This window comes from Nicotiana attenuata, unplaced genomic scaffold (assembly GCF_001879085.1).
Source record: "Nicotiana attenuata strain UT unplaced genomic scaffold, NIATTr2, whole genome shotgun sequence".
Lineage (NCBI taxonomy): Eukaryota > Viridiplantae > Streptophyta > Magnoliopsida > Solanales > Solanaceae > Nicotiana > Nicotiana attenuata.
Window position 1 is genome coordinate 83,916 of NW_017672196.1, and position 18,871 is coordinate 102,786.

General features: G+C 38.6%; 1 protein-coding gene across 1 annotated transcript; it reads right to left on the reverse strand.

The window, feature by feature from the left end:
* Positions 1–12,466: 12,466 nt before the first annotated feature.
* On the reverse strand, positions 12,467–13,196 carry LOC109212255. The gene is made up of 3 exons (XM_019375883.1): positions 13,022–13,196; positions 12,758–12,960; positions 12,467–12,655 (listed from the first exon to the last, which is right to left on the reverse strand). The coding sequence occupies exons 1-3, from the start codon at positions 13,194–13,196 to the stop codon at positions 12,467–12,469; spliced, it is 567 nt and encodes a 188-aa protein (XP_019231428.1).
* Between the last annotated feature and the right edge of the window lie 5,675 nt (positions 13,197–18,871).

The following is an 18,871-nucleotide window of genomic DNA, read 5'->3' on the forward strand; positions in this document are numbered from 1 at the left end:
GAAAGACAACAGGTAAATGAAAGAAACAGTATATATCTCGGATATTCACAAAGAATCAGAATCAATAAATGCACGGCATCACCCTTCGTGCTTTTACTCTCGTCCTCACCAAAACAATCATATAAAGAAAATGTGCACGGCATCACCCTTCGTGCTTTTACTCTCTTTCCTCACCATATAATCAACATAATCGGCACGGAATGGTACATCGTGCGGCACGGCATCACCCTTCATGATTTAAACTCTTTCCTCACAATCATACACGGCATCACCTTCGTGCTTTACTCTCTTTCCTCTCAAAAACAATACACGGCATCACCCTTCGTGCTTTAACACTCTTCCTCACCCAAACAACAATCACAAACAATAGGGCAAGGGAATAAATGAATTTATAATAAGAATTCCGGCAAGGGACAACATCAATAATCCTCAACATCCCGGCAAGGGAGATAACAAATAAAACAACAATAGCCCGGCAAGGGTGACAACATAATAACCTCTTCTCTTTCTCACTTTTACTTAACAATTCACTTCATAACTCGAGCCAATGCTCTAGAGGTTCAATTATCACTTACACTTTCACAATTCGTTATACAACTTGAGCCAACGCTCCTCAATGTTCATAGGTCACAATTCCTTCCACAACTTTACACAACATATAGAAACCATCACCAAGGCATGAAAGATACAACGAAGTCATGATAATCACAATATAAGACTCACGGGCATGCTAGACACCAATGTATAGATACCCATCACCATGCCTATACGTCGTACTCAACAATTACCACATAGTGAATAGGACTCGACTCCTAATCTCTCAAGCTAAGGTTAGACCAAACACTTACCTTGATGCCACGAACACAATTCACGTCTCAATTATCGCTTTACCCCTTGATTCCACCACCAATTAGCTCGTATCTAATCACAAGTTACTTAATTACATCAATAAACGCTAAATGAATCAACCCCAATGCATGAAAATGAGTTTTCCAAAGTCTTACCCAAAAAGTCAAAAATCGCCCCCAGGCCCACATGGTCAAAACCCGAGGTTCGAACCAAAACCCGATCACCCATTTCCCCACAAACCCAAATATATAATTTGTTTTGAAATCGGACCTCAAATCGAGGTCCAAATCCCCAATTTTTGAAAAAACTAGGTTCTACCCAAAACACCCAATTTCCCCCAAGAGAATCATTGATTTGAAGTTGAAATCATGTTAAAAGATGTTAAGGATTGAAGAAAATTAGTTAAAAATGACTTACAATTGATTTTGTGGAGAAGAAACTTTTGAAAAATCGCCTTAGTGTGTTTATATTTTGAGAGGATATGAAAATGGGTTAAAAATTTGGCTAAGTATAAAAGTTGTAGGTCTCAGATGTGGGAATTGCGAACAGGGGTTCGCAATTGCTAACCCCGACCTCGGCTATTATGGGAATTGCGAAGGGAGTCTCGCAATTGCGAGATGGGAAATGCGAGGATTGGGCCGCATTTGCGACCTCAGGCATCAAAGGAGAGTTTCGCATTTGCGAAACAGGCGTCGCATTTGCGAGCCAAGTGGTCGCATTTGCGATCAGGCCTGCCCAGGTCCTTTTTTTTGCATTTGCGATGAAGGTCTCATATTTGCGAGCTCGCATTTGCGAAGCCTGCAGACCTGTGCATATTAGCTGAAAACCTGCAATTTAGCAAGTCCAAAATACACTCCGTGGCCTATCCAAAACTCACCCGAGCCCTCGGGGCTCCATACCAAATATGCACACAACCTCAAAAATATCCTACGGACTTATTCGTGTAAACAAATCACCAAAATAACATCATGAACATCGAATTACACCTCAAGATCAATGAAATTTCTCAAAACTTCTTAAACATCAAATTTTGCATTTAAAGTCTGAATCACGTTAAATGGATTCCGTTTCTTACCAAACTTTACCGACAACACATATAAATTATATTGAACCTGTACCGGGCTCCGGAACCATAATACGGGCCCGATACCTCAGGTTTCACATAACATTTCACTTTCAAAAACCTTTATATTTTTCAGAAAATAATTTCTTTCAAAAATTCATTTCTCGGGCTTGGGACATCGGAATTCGATCCCGGGCATACGCCCAAGTCCCATATTTTTTGACGGATCCTCCGGGACCGTCAAATCATGGGTCCGGGTCCGTTTACCCGAAATGTTGACCGAAGTCAACTTAATTTATTTTAAAGCCAAATTTTATCATTTTTCACAGATTTTCACATATAGACTTTCCGGTTACGCGCCCGGACTGCGCACGCAAATGGAGGTGATGCTGAAAGAGGTTTTTAAGGTCTCGAAATGCAGAATTTAATTTAAAAACAAGTGATGACCTTTTGGGTCATCACATTTACCAAGCAAGGATGTTGGAGAAGATCAAAGCAATGAGGCAAATCACATCAATGTAGCAGGTACTGCAATTTGTATGATGTCTAAGGTAACAAGTGAAGATGAATAGACAGTGAATTCTGGAGCTATTCATCATATAGCTTCTAAGAAAAGTCTGATAAATAGTGATCATAATCAACAAATATCTAGTAGTAGTAAAGTACATTTACCCATAAGAGATAGGGCAAATATTACTCATACTGGCTATACATCATTGTTTGGCAACACAATTGTGAACAATGTGTTGGTTGTCCCAGATTTCAAGTTTAACTAGCTGTCAATATCCAAATTGACCAAAGAATTGTCATGCTCAGTCAACTTTTCCCCTGGCTTATATGTCTTTCAGGAGCTTTGGAGTGGCATGGTGAAGGAGATTGGTAGGAAAAGAGGAGATTTGTACATATATGAAGATATAGGTATTGGTAAGCAGGGCATACAACATCCAATAACAGCAATAATTCAAAAGGGGGATAGCAGCTTACGGCATAACAGACTTGGACATCCATCTGCACCAGTAATGAAGTCTATGAAGTTGTTGCATGATCATGTAAATAGTTCACAACTGAATAAGTGCACAATTTGCCCTTTGGCAAAGCAAGCTAGATTGATGTTTCCCAATAGTGATTCTAGAGCCGATGCACCATTTCACATTGTACATATGGATCTTTGGGGCCTCTATAAAACTGCTACTTTTGACAACGAGCATTATTTTTAACTGTTGTGGATGATCACAGTAGGTATACATGGATCTATTTGTTGCAACTTAATTCTGAAGCTATTGTGGCCATTAAATCTTTTTTGTCCATGGTGCAAATACAGTTTGGTGTCATGGTTAAGGTTCTTAGGACAAACAATGGCACAGAATTTTTTAACTCACAGTGCAGTACTTTATTTCAGGATTTAGGAATACTTCATCAGAGCAGTTGTGTTCACACCCTTCAACAGAATGGGGTGGTTGAAAGAAAACATAGGCATATCTTGAATATAGCTAGGGCACTCAGGTTTCAATCCAAAGTGCCTATTAGATACTGGGGTATTTGTATCAAGACTGCAGTTTACCTTATGAACAGACTTCATTCTGTTGTAACTGGTAACAAAAGTCCTTATGAGTTATTGTTCAAGAAGCAGGCAACATTGCATCACTTAAGGGTGTTTGGATGTCTGTGTTTTGCAACTACAATTCCTAAATGAGACAAGTTTGCAGAAAGAACAAAGACAGCTGCTCTTATGGGGTACTCAGAGTTGCAAAAAGGCTATATCCTCATAGATCTTAAAACAAACCAGTTGTTTGTCAGTAAAGATGTCATTTTTCAGAGAAAAATGAATTTCCCTTTGTCATTGCATACTCAAAGAAACAATCTACACCTAGACCTACCAACATAGACAAATCCTCACCTCATGATATATTACAAATCCTACCAAATACAATCCATGATACACCACCACACTCACCAGATATATCTTATGACATGCCACAACATTCACCTGATATCTCCAACACCAATGACACTTCAACGCCTTCTACTTGCCCTGATGATAATCCTGCCACCTCCCTTGAACCTACTGCCCTTGATTCTAATTTATTTGACCTGGAATTAAGTCCTTCCCTTGCTCTAGAGCATGAAGGGGGAGATGATATCAATGAGGCATCAACATCCTTTGATGCTGGTCACATTCCATCATATGGAGTTCATGCTCCAGTCACCAGGAAGTCTTTAAGAGATTCCAAGTAGCCTGTTTGGATGAAGGATTACATAACCACCAAACAAAGCACCAGTAAACACCCTATCTCTAATCACTTATCATATGATAACATCAAGACAACACATCAAGCCTATCTTGCAAAGTTCTCTACATTCGTGGAGCCTAAGTTTTTCAGAGATGCAACAAAAGATGCCAGGTGGATAGAGGCAATGGAGTAGAAGATTAAGGCACTAGAGGAGAATGGTACATGGGAAGTGGTAGACCTTCCAAAAGGAAAAAATGCAATAGGCTCAAAATGGGTGTACAGGATCAAATACCAAGCCAATGGAGGTACTTCCTTGGCATAAAAATGTTGAGGTCAAGTTCAGGAGTGATTCTCAATCAAAGGAAGTATGTGTTAGAGTTGATCTCTGATATGGGATTATCTGCAACAAGACCAACCAAGACACATTTTAGAGTCCAATTTGAAGCTAACAACTGTGGAGTATGACAAAATGACTAGAGTTACAAGAGATGAAACCTTGCATGACATCAGTTCATATCAGAGGCTGATGTATGTAATTGTTACAAGGCCTGATATCAACTATGCAGTTCAGACCTTGAGTCAGTTCATGCAAATGCCCAAGAAATCTCACTGGGAAGCTGCAAACAAGGTTAGTAAGGTACTTGAAGAGTTCACCAGGACAAGGCATTTGGTTGAGGGCAGGAATCACACAAGAATTGACAAGTTGGTGTGATTCTGACTGGGCAGCATGTCCAAATACAAGAAGGTCAGTGGTAGGATACATAGTCAAGTTTGGGGAGTCCTTGATCTCATGGAAATCAAAGAAACAACAAACAGTCTCTAGAAGTTCAGCTGAGGCAGAGTATAGGAGCATGGCTTCAGCTATGGCAGAGCTAACTTGGTTGCATGGACTGTTTAAAGAGTTGGGAGTTAGCATACACAGTCCAATGACTGTGTTTAGTGATAGTAAGACTGCTATGTAAATTGCAACCAACCCCATCTTTCACGAGAGAACGAAACATATAGAGCTAGACTGTCATTTCATTAGAGACAAAATCAAGGCATGAGTAGTGAAGAATTCATATGTACATACTAAGGAACAACTTGCAGATCTTCTAACCAAGGGCTTAGGGCAGGTTCAACATGTTCATTTACTTAGCAAGCTAGGGGTTCTTAACGTTTTACACCCTCCAGCTTGAGGGGGAGTGTTGAGAGATGCCAATGTAACAGTGTAGTGTAGCAGTGTATTTTGGATATAACACACGTGGTAGTTAGTGGTTAGTAGTTACGTAGTTAGAGGATAATCAGTTAGTTGACAGCTGTATTTAATTGTTAGTGGTTAGCTGTAGACTAGAGAGAGTTAGTAGTTGTATAAATACATTAAAAACTAATGGAACAGTAGACAGTTTCCATTTCTCATACTGCAATCTCACTTCTCCTCTTTCATAGAAGCTTCTGGTGAGCTCCAATGGCTGATTCCGTCTCAGCTCCCATGGGCTTTTAGCATAAATATATAGATTTAATTTAAAATCTTGATACTATAATATATTTTTATGTTATTAGTGAATTTTCACATACAACATCAAGTTGTCTGCCTTATTTCAAAATTTTACTATTTCACATTTACTGAGAGGCAAATGCTGTGATAGACAAACTCGCGGAATGTGGCGTGGATTTGGTTCATTTCGGTTTGAATTGGGAAAATATCAAATTTTGGAAAACATCTCCCTCCTTTGCTTTACTTATTTTTCGCAAAAACTATGGTGATTAACTGATTATGTTTCTTCGCGATCAATCCACTGTTGTAATAATCAACTTTTAATTTCCTATTTTCAATAAAATCTCCTTTTCTAAGCCCCAAAAAATCATATATTTGTGGTTCACATAAACTGCCAAAAGAAGAGCAGGTACGCGTCAATATGGATCGCTAAAAGTAGTTGCATTTAGTTGGACATGATAATATGCAACCGATATTTCTATACTAAATTAATAATGTGATCAGTTCATATTTTTTGCATATTCTTTTATCACCTAATTATATTAAAATAATTTATATAAACATTATGTGCAAATGAATATTTACAACGATCTAGTTAAGGGTCCAAGTCGTACTGGTGTTTGAATTTAGTGACCGTATAATGGTCCCGATAGTAGTTTTAACTTTTTAATTAAGAAAATAAGGGATCGTTTGGTATGAGTCATAAGAAGGTATAGTACTGGTATAAAAATTTAATACCACCTTAATACTTCGTTTGGTTAGCAAATCAGGTATAGGTTATCTCAAGATTAAAATTAATACCTGGATAACTTATACCTTATAGAGGGTGGGGTAATTAGCACCGGTATAACTTATACATTCTCTTACAAATGCAATTGTCATATTTAATACAACATACCAAACAATGGATAAAAAAAATCCCAGCATAATTAATTCCAGCATAACTTATCCCATCATAACTTATACCAGTATAACTTATCCCGGCATAAGCCGTATTCAAACCAAATGACCCCTAAGAAATTAGGATGAGAGGTTTGAAAGCTATAGAGTGGGTTGAAGCTTGAAACTCGTGCACGTATATTGACTGAGTTAATTATTTAGATTTTGAAATATATTAAAACTGAGTTTAAAAATCTTAAAGAAAATATTGTCTCAAGAATTAGCTCAAATGAACATTTTTTTTGTAAAATTAAAAATCTGAGTTTGTAAACTCAAAAGATCTACAACTTCCCACAAATGCCAAGTAATACACAAAATACCATTCCAGTCATCGCGTCGAATTAAAATGCTTATAAAAAAAGTTCATGATCGAAGAAAGTCCATAAAAGTTGCTAGAACGAACATTTGAACCAAAATAGAAAATTTATTTGGTTGATCTACTACTTGATCTTAGCTGCCCTAGATGTTTAAATTAAGGGAAATATTTACTTTTAGTCCATGAAATATTGATATATTCTAACTTTTGTCTGGTTAAGCATATTTAACCTTCAATTTTTTTAAATTTTAATTGATAAGTAGAAAAACCTTCAATTAATTTAAATATGTACTTGTTGATCTTTCTGTTGATTCTTCACAAATTTAACGAATTATTAACTTTTAAATCATTTGGTAAGGTCTCAGGTTTGACCGCTAATCTGGACAAATCCAGCTTGTTTATAGCTAGGGTGGAGGAGAGCATAAAAGAAGAACTATTAGCCATTACAGGCTTTTCATTGGGGACATTTCCTATCAAATATCTGGGGCTGCCATTATCCCCTAAGAAATAGAGTAAAATAGACTGCCAAATGTTAGTTGGCAAGATAACTCAAAGGATCAATGTTACATATGCTAAGCATCTCTCCCATGCTGGGAGGCTGCAGATTGTTACTGCAGTTTTGTTCTTTATACACAGTTTCTGGGGGTCTGTTTTTATTTTGCCTCAAAGTGTCCTAAAGGAGGCAGACAAATTGTGTAGAGAATATCTGTGGGAAAGAGTGAAGATAAGGAGAAAGTGGCACTAGTTGCCTGGGAAAAAATGTGCTGCCCAAAGAAACTAGGAGGCCTAATCATTAAAGGAAGCAGAGATTGGAACATAGGTTCAGTGGGGAAATTGATGTGACAACTATTAATGTGCAAGGAGTCTCTATGGGTCAAATGGGTTTATGGGGTACATATGAAATCTGAACCAAATATATGGAGTCATAAACCATCCTTAGACTGTAGTTGGTACCGGAAAAAACTGAATTCTCTTAAGGAGGTAATGCATGGTTGGTATATTCAAGGCAGGTATAAGCTCACAAGCAAAGGAGATTACTCAATCACTCGGAGTTACCCTGCCCTCATTGGCCAATACAACAAGCTTGAGGTAGCTACACTGGTATGGACAGCCTTGGCCCAGCCATAGCACAGATTCATTATGTGGCTAGCAGTCCAAGGAAGATTACTTACCAAAGAAAGGATGCTTAAACTCCACATTTAGGTGGAGGATTCCAGCTGCTGTTTATGCAATGCTCAGGTGTCGAAAACCAATGCACACATATGTTAGAGCTCTGTATTCAAAATCAGTAAATGAACAAACGTTAGTTTAAAAAAAATGAAAGCAGAAAATTTCGAGCCCACAAATTTCTTGTGTTTTCTTAAGGAATTTAATTCCCTCACAATGCCCAAGGTTGCGGATTAATTCCTCCCAGGATAGAATGGAATAACTATTCTGTGATAGCGGCACCTCAAATCACAGAATTTCGGCGAACTCAAATGGCGGAGCAAATCACACAAAATGCTTACGTTTTTGGTTTTGGAAAACAATGCAGAAGTTTGAGGGGAGTGATTTCAGATTTTTCGGTGGTAGAAAATGAGGCTAAGCCTCTCTATTTATAGCCAGCAAGGTTGAGTCCCAACAGGTGCAAAGGTGCATGTTCAATGATAAGGTGTCTATTCAGCTATTGAATGGAACGTTTCAGCTGTTGGTCGCGAGATAATTCCGCGATCTTCCAATGTGAGAAAATGATTTCGCGATCTTCCAACGCGAAAAATATTTAGAAAAGAAAATGTTAAATAATGGAAAAGAAAATAAATTTGGCCCAAAAAATTATCAATCAATCATATCAATTGACCAAATACGAATCCGAATTTGAAGCCGAAGCCGAAGCCGAGCCGAGCCGAGCGAGCGAGCGACGACGACGACGGCGCGAGGCACCACTTCTTCTTAACTCTTTAAGAGCTAGAAGATGAGCTTCTATATATATACACAAAGATTTTCTTTCCTTCTTCCAATGAGGGACAAAGTGCATTAGTAAAGTGAACTTATTCAAAATTTTACTTCCCTTCATTTCTTTTCCCACCATTTTCCATTCACACCTCTTTTTTTATTAATAACAAAACCCAACAATCCCCCACATAAATGGGGAATGGCTATCCGAAACAAATATGCATGAAAAACTGTGTGTGATTCGCAAGTAAGGGTTAATCGCATCTGGATAAGTAGGTTTCTCTTTGAACTTTCCGTAGTGAACATATGTCGAATATACTCGATCAATCGGTAGATTTGATATCTTTTAACCGTCAAACTTTGATATATACCTAGAAGTCATATGTCACACAATCAATCCTTAACCGTCTTTGGTTCTCATTGTTGTGTTCGTTTCAGCCATGAACACCGCCTGGTTTCATAAGTGCGTAGAGAACTGGCCTTACAACATTCTCCTTGAAGCGGCTTACACTTCACACTTATATAGGTGATTCCTAAACGTGTTATCCCGCAGATACACTATTTGATATACCTCGTACCAAAATTAGAAACCACTAAAAAGTCCTAACGCTTTATCCTTGGTACTGAACATTGTCTACATCATGAGAATGGACCAAAGTTTTATTTGACAATGTTGAACCGTCACTAATGACTTTGTTTGATCTCCTTGAACTAGATCTTGGGATCTCCAGTCTTCTAGATAGAGTTACCGCCATAGTGACTTGTCCTCGGCCATAGTCCCATACCCTTTGATGACTTCTCAACCGCCTCTCTAGGTAGGCCTTTGTAAGCGAATCCGATACATTATCTTTTGACTTTACATCGTCAATTGTGATAATTCCACTAGAGAGTAGTTGTCTAACGGTATTATGCATTCGTCTAATGTGACGAGATTTCCCATTATACATAACGCTCCCAGCCCTTCCTATTGCTGCTTGACTGTCGCAATGTATGCATACAGGTGCCAAAGGTTTGGGCTAAAATGGGATGTCTTTTAAGAAATTCCGGAGCCATTCAACTTCTTCACCGGCCTTGTCTAAAGCTATAAACTCAAACTTCATTGTAGAGCGAGCGATGCATGTCTGTTTGGACGACTTCCAAGACACTGCTCCTCCACCAATGGTAAAAACGTATCCACTTGTGGATTTTGTTTCCGTTGATCCGGCGATCCAATTTACATCACTATATCCCTCAATAACTGCGGGATAATTATTGTAATGCAATGCATAGTCTTGAGTATATTTCAAATATCCAAAAACTCGTTTTATTGCTATCCACTGAGCTTGGTTGGGATTACTTGTGTATCGACTAAGCTTGCTTATTGCACAAACTATATCAGGTCGTGTACAATTCATAATGTATATCAAACTTCCCAACACTCGAGCATATTCCAATTGAGATTTGCTTTGACCTTTATTCTTTACAAGAGTATGGTTTAAATCAAGTGGCGTTTTTGCTTCTTTAAAGTCCAAATATTTGTACTTTTCAAGAATCATTTTAATATAATGAGATTGAGACAAAGCTAGACCTTCAGGAGTCTGAAGAATCTTAATTCCCAAAATTAAATCGGCAACTCCTAAGTCTTTCATATCAAACTTACTAGTAAGCATGCGCTTAGTAGCATTTATGTTAGCAATGTCATTACTCATTATCAACATATCATCCACATATAAACAAACAATGACTATTTGATTTGGAGTATTCTTAATGTAAACACATTTGTCACACTCATTGATCTTGAAACCATTTGACAATATTATTTGGTCAAATTTCGCATGCCATTGTTTTGGTGTTTGTTTTAGTCCGTAAAGTGACTTAACAAGTCGACACACCTTCTTTTCTTTTCCGGAAACTACAAATCCTTCAGGTTGTTTCATATATATATTTCTTCCTCTAAATCTCCATTTAAGAAGGCTGTCTTTACATCCATCTGATGGATTTGAAGGCCATACATGGCGGCTAACGCTATTAACACCCGGATAGATGTAATCCTTGTTACCGGCGAGTATGTGTCAAAGAAATCAAGACCTTCTCGTTGTTTAAACCCTTTAACAACTAATCTTGCCTTATATTTGTCAATAGTACCATCAGATTTCATTTTCTTCTTGAAAATCCATTTAGAACCCAAAGGTTTATTTCCCGGAGGAAGATCAACCAATTCCCAAGTATGATTACTTAATATGGATTATATCTCACTATTAACTGCCTCTTTCCAATATTGTGCTTCCGAGAAAGACATTGCTTCTTTGAATGTTTGAGGCTCATTTTCCAACAAGAATGCTAGAAAATCTGGTCCAAAGGAAGTAGCTGTCCTTTGACGTTTACTATACGTCTTGGATTATCCTCATCAAAAGCACTTTCCTTTGTTTCTTCCCGAGGTCGCTTAGATTGTACGACTCACATTCTATTTTATACGGATAAATATTCTTAAAGAATTCAGCATTATCTGATTTAATTACTGTATTAATATGAATGTCGGGATTTTCTGATTTATGAATCAGAAAACGATATGCCTTACTATTTGTTGCATATCCTATGAAAACGCAATCAACGGTTTTTAGTCCAATCTTTACCCTTTTGGGTTTAGGAACTTGTGCTTTAGCCAAACACCCCCACACTTTAAAATATTATAAGTTGGGTTTCCTTCCTTTCCATTTTTCATATGGAATGGATTGCGTTTTGCTATGGGGAACTCGATTCAGTATTTGATTAGCTGTAAGAATAGCTTCCCCCCACAAGTTCGGAGGTAAACCAGAACTTATTAACAAGGCGTTCATCATCTCCTTTAACGTTCTATTCTTTCCTTCTGCAATTCCATTAGATTGCGGTGAGTAAGGGGCAGTTGTTTGGTGAATAATGACATTTTCTAAACATATTTCTTCAAAAGGAGAATCATATTCGCCGCCCCTATCACTTCTTATCATTTTGATCTTTTTGTTTAGTTGCGTTTCAACTTTATTTTTGTATTGCTTGAATGCATCAATTGCTTCATCTTTACTATTAAGTAAGTCTAGTACTGTCATCAATGAAAGTTATGAAATACTTTTTCCCACCGCGAGATGGTATTGACTTCATGTCGCAAATATATGTGTGAATTAAGTCTAAAGGATTTGAATTCCTTTCAACTGACTTATAAGGATGCTTAACATACTTTGATTCCACACATATTTGACATTTCGAGCTATTGCATTCAAACTCAGGCAATACTTCCAAATTAATCATTTTTCGCAAAGTTTTGAAGTTGACGTGGCCTGAACGTTCATGCCATAAATTATTTGACTCAAGCAAGTAAGAAGAAGCTGAAATTTTATTCATATCAATGGCAATTACATTGAGTTTGAAAAGTCCCTCAGTCAGGTAACCTTTTCCTACATACATTTCATTCTTACTAACTACAACCTTGTCGAAACAAAAAAGCACACTTAAAGCCATTCTTGACTAGAAGTGATGTCGAGACTAAATTCTTCCACTTTTCAGGAACATGAAGAACATCATTTAGAGTCACATCTTGCCAGAAGTCATCTTCAAAGCCATCTTGCCCGTTCCTTCAATTTTTGCAGTAGCGGAATTTGCCATAAACATTGTCTCGTTGGGTCCAGTGGGGCATAAGAAGTAAACAACTACTTGTTAGCACAAACATGTCGAGTTGCTCCTGAATCAATCCGCCATTCTCTAAGATTTCCGACTAGGTTGCATTCTGAAAGCATGGCACGTAAATCATCTATTTCATCATTCTTCTCAATCATGTTTGCTTGACTTTTCTTCTTGTCCTTCTTTGGTGTACGACATTTAGCAGCCTTGTGTCCAACCTTTCCACAGTTGTGGCAATTACCTTTGAACTTCTTCTTGCTTGGGTAATTCTTTGGTCCAGACGGCTTCTTTCTCTTTTTACTCGTTGAAGTTTCCTCAACAATATTTGCACCCATTATTGTTGAATTTCCACGAGACTTCTTCTCAGCAGCCTTGTTGTCATGTTCAATCCGTAGATGAATAATAAGGTCTTCAAGCGTCATCTCCTTGCGCTTATGTTTCAAGTAATTCTTAAAGTCCTTCCACAGCGGAGGCAGCTTTTCAATAAATGCCGCAACTTGAAACGCTTCATTTATGACCATACCTTCATTTATAATTAGTACAATAATCAATATCTTGAATAAAAATATTGACTCGTTTTATACCTTCAGCAAGGAGGTCATGAACAATAACTTGCAATTCTTGGACTTGCGTTATGGCAGATTTACCGTCAACCATTTTGAAATCCAGAAATTTGGCGGCCACAAACTTCTTTAGTCCAGCATCTTCAATCTTGTACTTCTTTTCACGAGCATTCCACAATTCTCTTGATGTTTTCATGACGCTATAAATATTTTACAATCCGTCTTCCAAGCAACTTAAAATATAGTTTTTGCATAAGAAGTCAGAATGCTTCCATGCCTCAGTGACCATAAATCGCTCATTTTCAGGAGTTTCTTCTCCCAGAACTGGAATATCTTCGCTGATAAAGCGCTGTAAACTTAGTGTGGTTAGTTAGAAGAACATTTTCTGCTGCCTACGCTTAAAGTCCATACCGGAAAACTTTTCGGGTTTTTCTGTTGGTGCCATCACCGGTGCAGGAGTTGTGCGACTTGAAGACACATTTGTCGTTGCAGCAGTAGTCCCAACAGAATCATTCTTTTTTTCCACACTCGTTGTCATCTTTCTGTAAAAGAAATTGACAAACATAATTAGTATCTCGGTGAAGCTTTTATATCTTCAAACCGAATACAAACAATCGAGTTTTTATATCGCGGATTGAGTAGAAAGTCACAAAGACTTTAATCTCAAACTGGAGTAGAAAATCCGAAGATTTTAATCTCCAAAACGGGAGTAGAAAATCAATAAGATTTTAGTCTCCCAAAGCAAAAAGTAAGATTGAATACAGAAATAAAATAGTAAATTCCTTAAGTTTGTTAGAACTCTGTAGTCAAAATCAGTAAATGAACAAACGTTAGTTTAAAAAAAATGAAAGCAGAAAATTCCGAGCCCACAAGTTTCTTGCGTTTCCTTAAGGAATTTAATCCCCTCACAATGCCCAAGGTTGCGGATTAATTCCTCCTAGGATAGAACGGAATAACTATTCTGTGATAGCCGCACTTCAAATCACAGAATTTCGCAAACTCAAATGGCGGAGCAAATCACACAAAATGCTCTCTGAATGTTACATCTCTGCTAACAAATACTCTTCTGCTTTCTAGATCACACAACCTGTAGCCCTTTTGTGTTTCTGAATAGCCAATGAGAATAGATCTTCTTTCCCTTGGTGCAAACTTATCTCCTCCAGGTAAATTTCTTGCAAAACAAAGACATCCAAATAATCTTAGGTGATCTATTTTTGCTGGTTTTCCATATAACATTTCATATGGAAACTTTCCTTGTAATACTCCTGTGGGCAATTTGTTTATCAGATAGGCAGCTGTTCTTACACAGTCCCCCCAAAACCTTATTGGCCAGAGCTTTGAAATTTCAGTGCTTTTGTCACTTCCAATATATGCGTATGCTTTCTTTCAACTGTACCATTCCGTTGAGGTGTATATGGGCAATTACTCTGATGGATTATTCCCAAAGAAGCCAACAATTCATTACATTGAGAATTAAAAAATTCAGTACCATCACTTTGATAATTATACCAAACTGATTTTGAATCATTGCACAAAGTTCTTTATTACAACTAGTACTTCAATTTTTGACTGGATACACACCCAAATGTACCTACTATACTCATCAACAACAGTAACAAAGTAGTGCTTTCTATCATATGTAGGTACTCTGTGAGGTGTCACGATCCAAAATCAACCGTCGTGATGTCGCCTATCGTGGAACTAGGCCAGCCTCAACTCAACAACCCAACACCAACAACAATAAGTTTGAAAACATTAACGGAAGCATTTAACATTTAAGAAAAACTGTTTGAAACATAAGGAAATCTCAAAGTGATACAATCCAGCCCAAAACGAGGGTATCACTGAGTACATGAGCATCTAGATTAGAAACTACAGTCTACTACAGTGTCTAAAGATATAAACTGAAAATACGACAAATATAAAGAAGGAGAGTCAAGGACCGCGAACGCCATGCAGCTACCTCGATAATCTCAAAACTCTGGAACCTCGATCAGCAACCGTTGCTACGACTGGTATCGCCTGGATCTGCATACGAGGTGCAGGGGGTAACGTGAGTACACCAACTCAGTAAGTAACAAGTCCAAACTTTGGACTGAAAGGTAGTGACGAACTCTACCTTAACAGGTATAACAAAAATAAATGTACATAAACGTAGGCATGCTTTCAAGTCAAATATACAACTCAAAGCAGTAAAGGTAATATAGATCTGAACAGTGTAAGGTATACAACTCAGCTATCTCTACATGCCAATGCACAGACTGTATGAAATGCATCATGTGTTCTCACTCTCAAGTGCTCAACCATTCGATACCGTATATGGCCATTCGGCCCAGGGAAATCTATCCCGGAACATATACAACACTGATTGTAAATCACCCAGTACCGCGAAAAAAGGGCAATCCAACCCTGTGGAGAAATCCATCTCCAGGTATCAAGTACTTCGAACAAATCCATGTCGAGGGAAATCCATCCCTCAATAATATCATCCGCGCTCACTAGGGGTGTGTTACAGACTCCGGAGGGGCTCCTGCAGCCCAAGCGCTATCATAATCATCAATATAACTGATACGGCATGCAGCCCGATCCCATAACTGTCACTCAAAATCAGGCTCTCGGCCTCACTCAGTCATCAATCTCTACAGTCTCACCCACGAGCTCACAATGTCATAAAAACAACCTGGAACAATGATATGATGAATCTATAATTAACTGAGACTGAGATATGATATAAGAATGCATGAACATGACTAAGTACAGAATATTAATAAAAATAGTGAGATGATTGCAAGAAACAACCAATAAGGATCCTAACAATACCAACATAAAGCCTAAACATGATATCTAGCATGATTTACAGCTCAATTACTTTATCACATGATGAAAACATGGATATCAATAGGGTCATTAAACGGTGCCATGGAATCACCCAGGTCACACTTCTCGCGGTGCACGCTCGCACACCCGTCACTTGGCATGCGCGTCACTTCAATACTAATCACATATCAAATAGTTCGGGGTTTCGAATCCTCAATACCAAGTTTGGAATTACTTACCTCAAGCCAAGCAAAATCCTACTCGGCGATGCCTTTGCCTCTCAAATCGGCCTCCAAATGTCCCGAATCTAGCCACAAGCAATACAACACGATTAATATAGGTTAAAGGAATCAATTCCACAACAAAAATACCAAATTATAGCCAAAATCTGAAATCGGCTCAAACTCGGCCCCTGGGACCACGTCTCAAAATTCGACAGAAGTCACAAAACCCGAAAGCCCATTCACTCACGAGTCTAACCATACCAAATTTATCAAAATTTGATCTCATTTGGTCACCCAAATTCCTAAAATCCACTCTCCAATTCTCAAGCCCTAAATCCCCAAATTTTCGATTCAAATCCCTAATTAGGTGATGAACAAAGTCATGAATTCACAAAATTTAGACCAATACTGGTTAGGATTACTTACCCCAATGCTTTCCTTGAAATTCCTCAAAAAATCGCCTCTCTCTCTCGAGCTTCTCAAGTCCAAAATCGAAAATGAGAGACTAAACCTCGAGCTGGTGCTTTTCTGCCGAGCAATACCGCACCTGCGGTCCATTGGTCGCTTCTGCGACGCCGCACCTGCAGAAATTCCATCGCAGGTGCGGATCTCACTTAAAAATCCTAACCTCGTTCCTGCGGCCTCAATACCGCATCTGCGTCCATCGCAAGTGCGGGAATCCGTCGCACCTGCGGCCTTCCAACGCACCTGCACCCAGCTCCCCGCATATGCGACCCTTACATGTGCGGGAATATCTTTGCACCTGCGGCTTCTGCCCAACTCCTTCTTGGCCGCATTTGCGGCTCCTCCTTCGCTTCTGCGGGCTCGCACCTGCGGTTCCCACTCCGCAGGTGCGGTTACACCAGTAGCAGCAGCACTTCAGCTGTAATTCCTCAACTCAAATCAAGCCGTCAACCACCCGAAATCACCCTGAGGCCCTCGGGACCACAACCAACCATACCAACAGATCCTATAACATCATACGAACTTAGTCGAACCTTCGAATCACTCAAAATAACATCAAAACACCAAACTACACTCGGATTCAAGCCTAAAGAACTTCTAAACTTTCGAATTCCACAAGCGATGCCGAAACCTATCAAACCACGTCCGAATGACCTCAAATTTTGCACACAAGTCAGAAATGACACCACGAACCTATTCCAACTTCCGGAAACCCATTTCAACCCCGATATCAAAATTTCCACTGCCGACCAAAATTGCCAAAATTCTAACTTTCGCCAATTCAAGCCTGATTCTACTATGGACCTCCAAATCACATTTCGGACGCGCTCCTAAGTCCACAATCACCTAATGGAGCTAACGAAATCATCAAAATTCAAATCCGAGGCCATTTACACATAAGTTAACATCCGATCAACTTTTCCAACTTAAGCTTTCTAATAAGAGACTATGTGTCTCAATTCACTCCGAAACCACTCCGGACCCGAACCAACTAACTCGGTATATCATAATATAGCTGTAGAACACAAAAGAAGCAGGAAATGGAAAAACGGGGATATAACTCTCAAAACGACCGACTGGGTCGTTACATGAGGTCCCCAAACATCTAAGTGAATGAGTTGAAAATTCCAGTAGAACTAGCACTACTAATAGGAAACTTTAGCCTACATTGTTTAGCTAATGGACATACTTGACAATTCTCTTGTACCTGCATATCAACTTTATTCTGTAATCTTGAAATATGCTGCATTGCCTTTATTGAAGCATATGCATGTCCTAACCTTAAATGCTAAAGTTCAATTTCTTCTCCTTTTCTGAGAAAAACTCCTGCAGCTGCTACTGTTATGTTCTCCTTAAGCAAGTACAAATCATTATTCTCTCTACCAATCTCCATCACCCTGCTACTGTAAAGATTCTAAAATATACTGAAATCAGGGAAGAATGTGGCTGAGCAACAGGTTAAATTAAAATCTGGCACATACAAGACATTTGTTACTGTCTTATTTCCTAATATGGAGGCCTCTCCTGTGTGAGTTATTTGAGATTTACTTCCAGTAGGAAGTTGTACTCCATGTTTCCCTTGATCATCTGGCCTTTTAATATTGTTTAAAATATTTTTACAGTGTGTAACATGATGTGTTGCCCCTCTATCTATTACCCAATCACACATACCTGCATCGGATAACAGGGAGACTATACCTGCAAAATTATTAGAACTTTCTGCAGTTGTTGTTTTCGACAGCAACTTGACCAGCTGTTGATACTGTTCTTCTATGAAGAATTGTCCTGCTCCTTGTATTTGCACATTCATTGGTTTCCCTTCCTTACTATTTGCATTCATGTTCACATTGTTAGCATAGACCTTTCCTCCTGCAGGCTGATTCTTCCTTTTGCTCTTAAAGTCAGCTGGATATCCAATTATTTTGAAGCAATTCTCCTTAAGATGCCCTTTATATCCACATTGTTCACAAATGACTCCATGCCTTTTTGCTCTAAAGTCCTGGCCTCTCCCTTCTAACATGGTGAGTGGTTCCCTATATGTATCAACAACACCTAAAGACCTCTGACTTTCTTCCAGAGTGACTATAGCATAGGCTTCATTAACAGTCACAACATGCCTTTTAGCTAACACATTGCTCCTTATGTTGCTATTGCTTTCATTAGCCCCATAAGAAATTGCAACAAACGTTGAGATCTCAGATGTTCTACTGAGGGTCGAGATTCTTCATAGTCACACGAAGACAGTGGTACTAACACATCTAATTCATCCCACAAGTCCTTCATTTTTGAAAAATAGCTAGTGACAGAGTTAGTACCTTGCCTTAGGGTTGCAATGGCTATCCAGAGGTGATAAATCCTTGTCAAA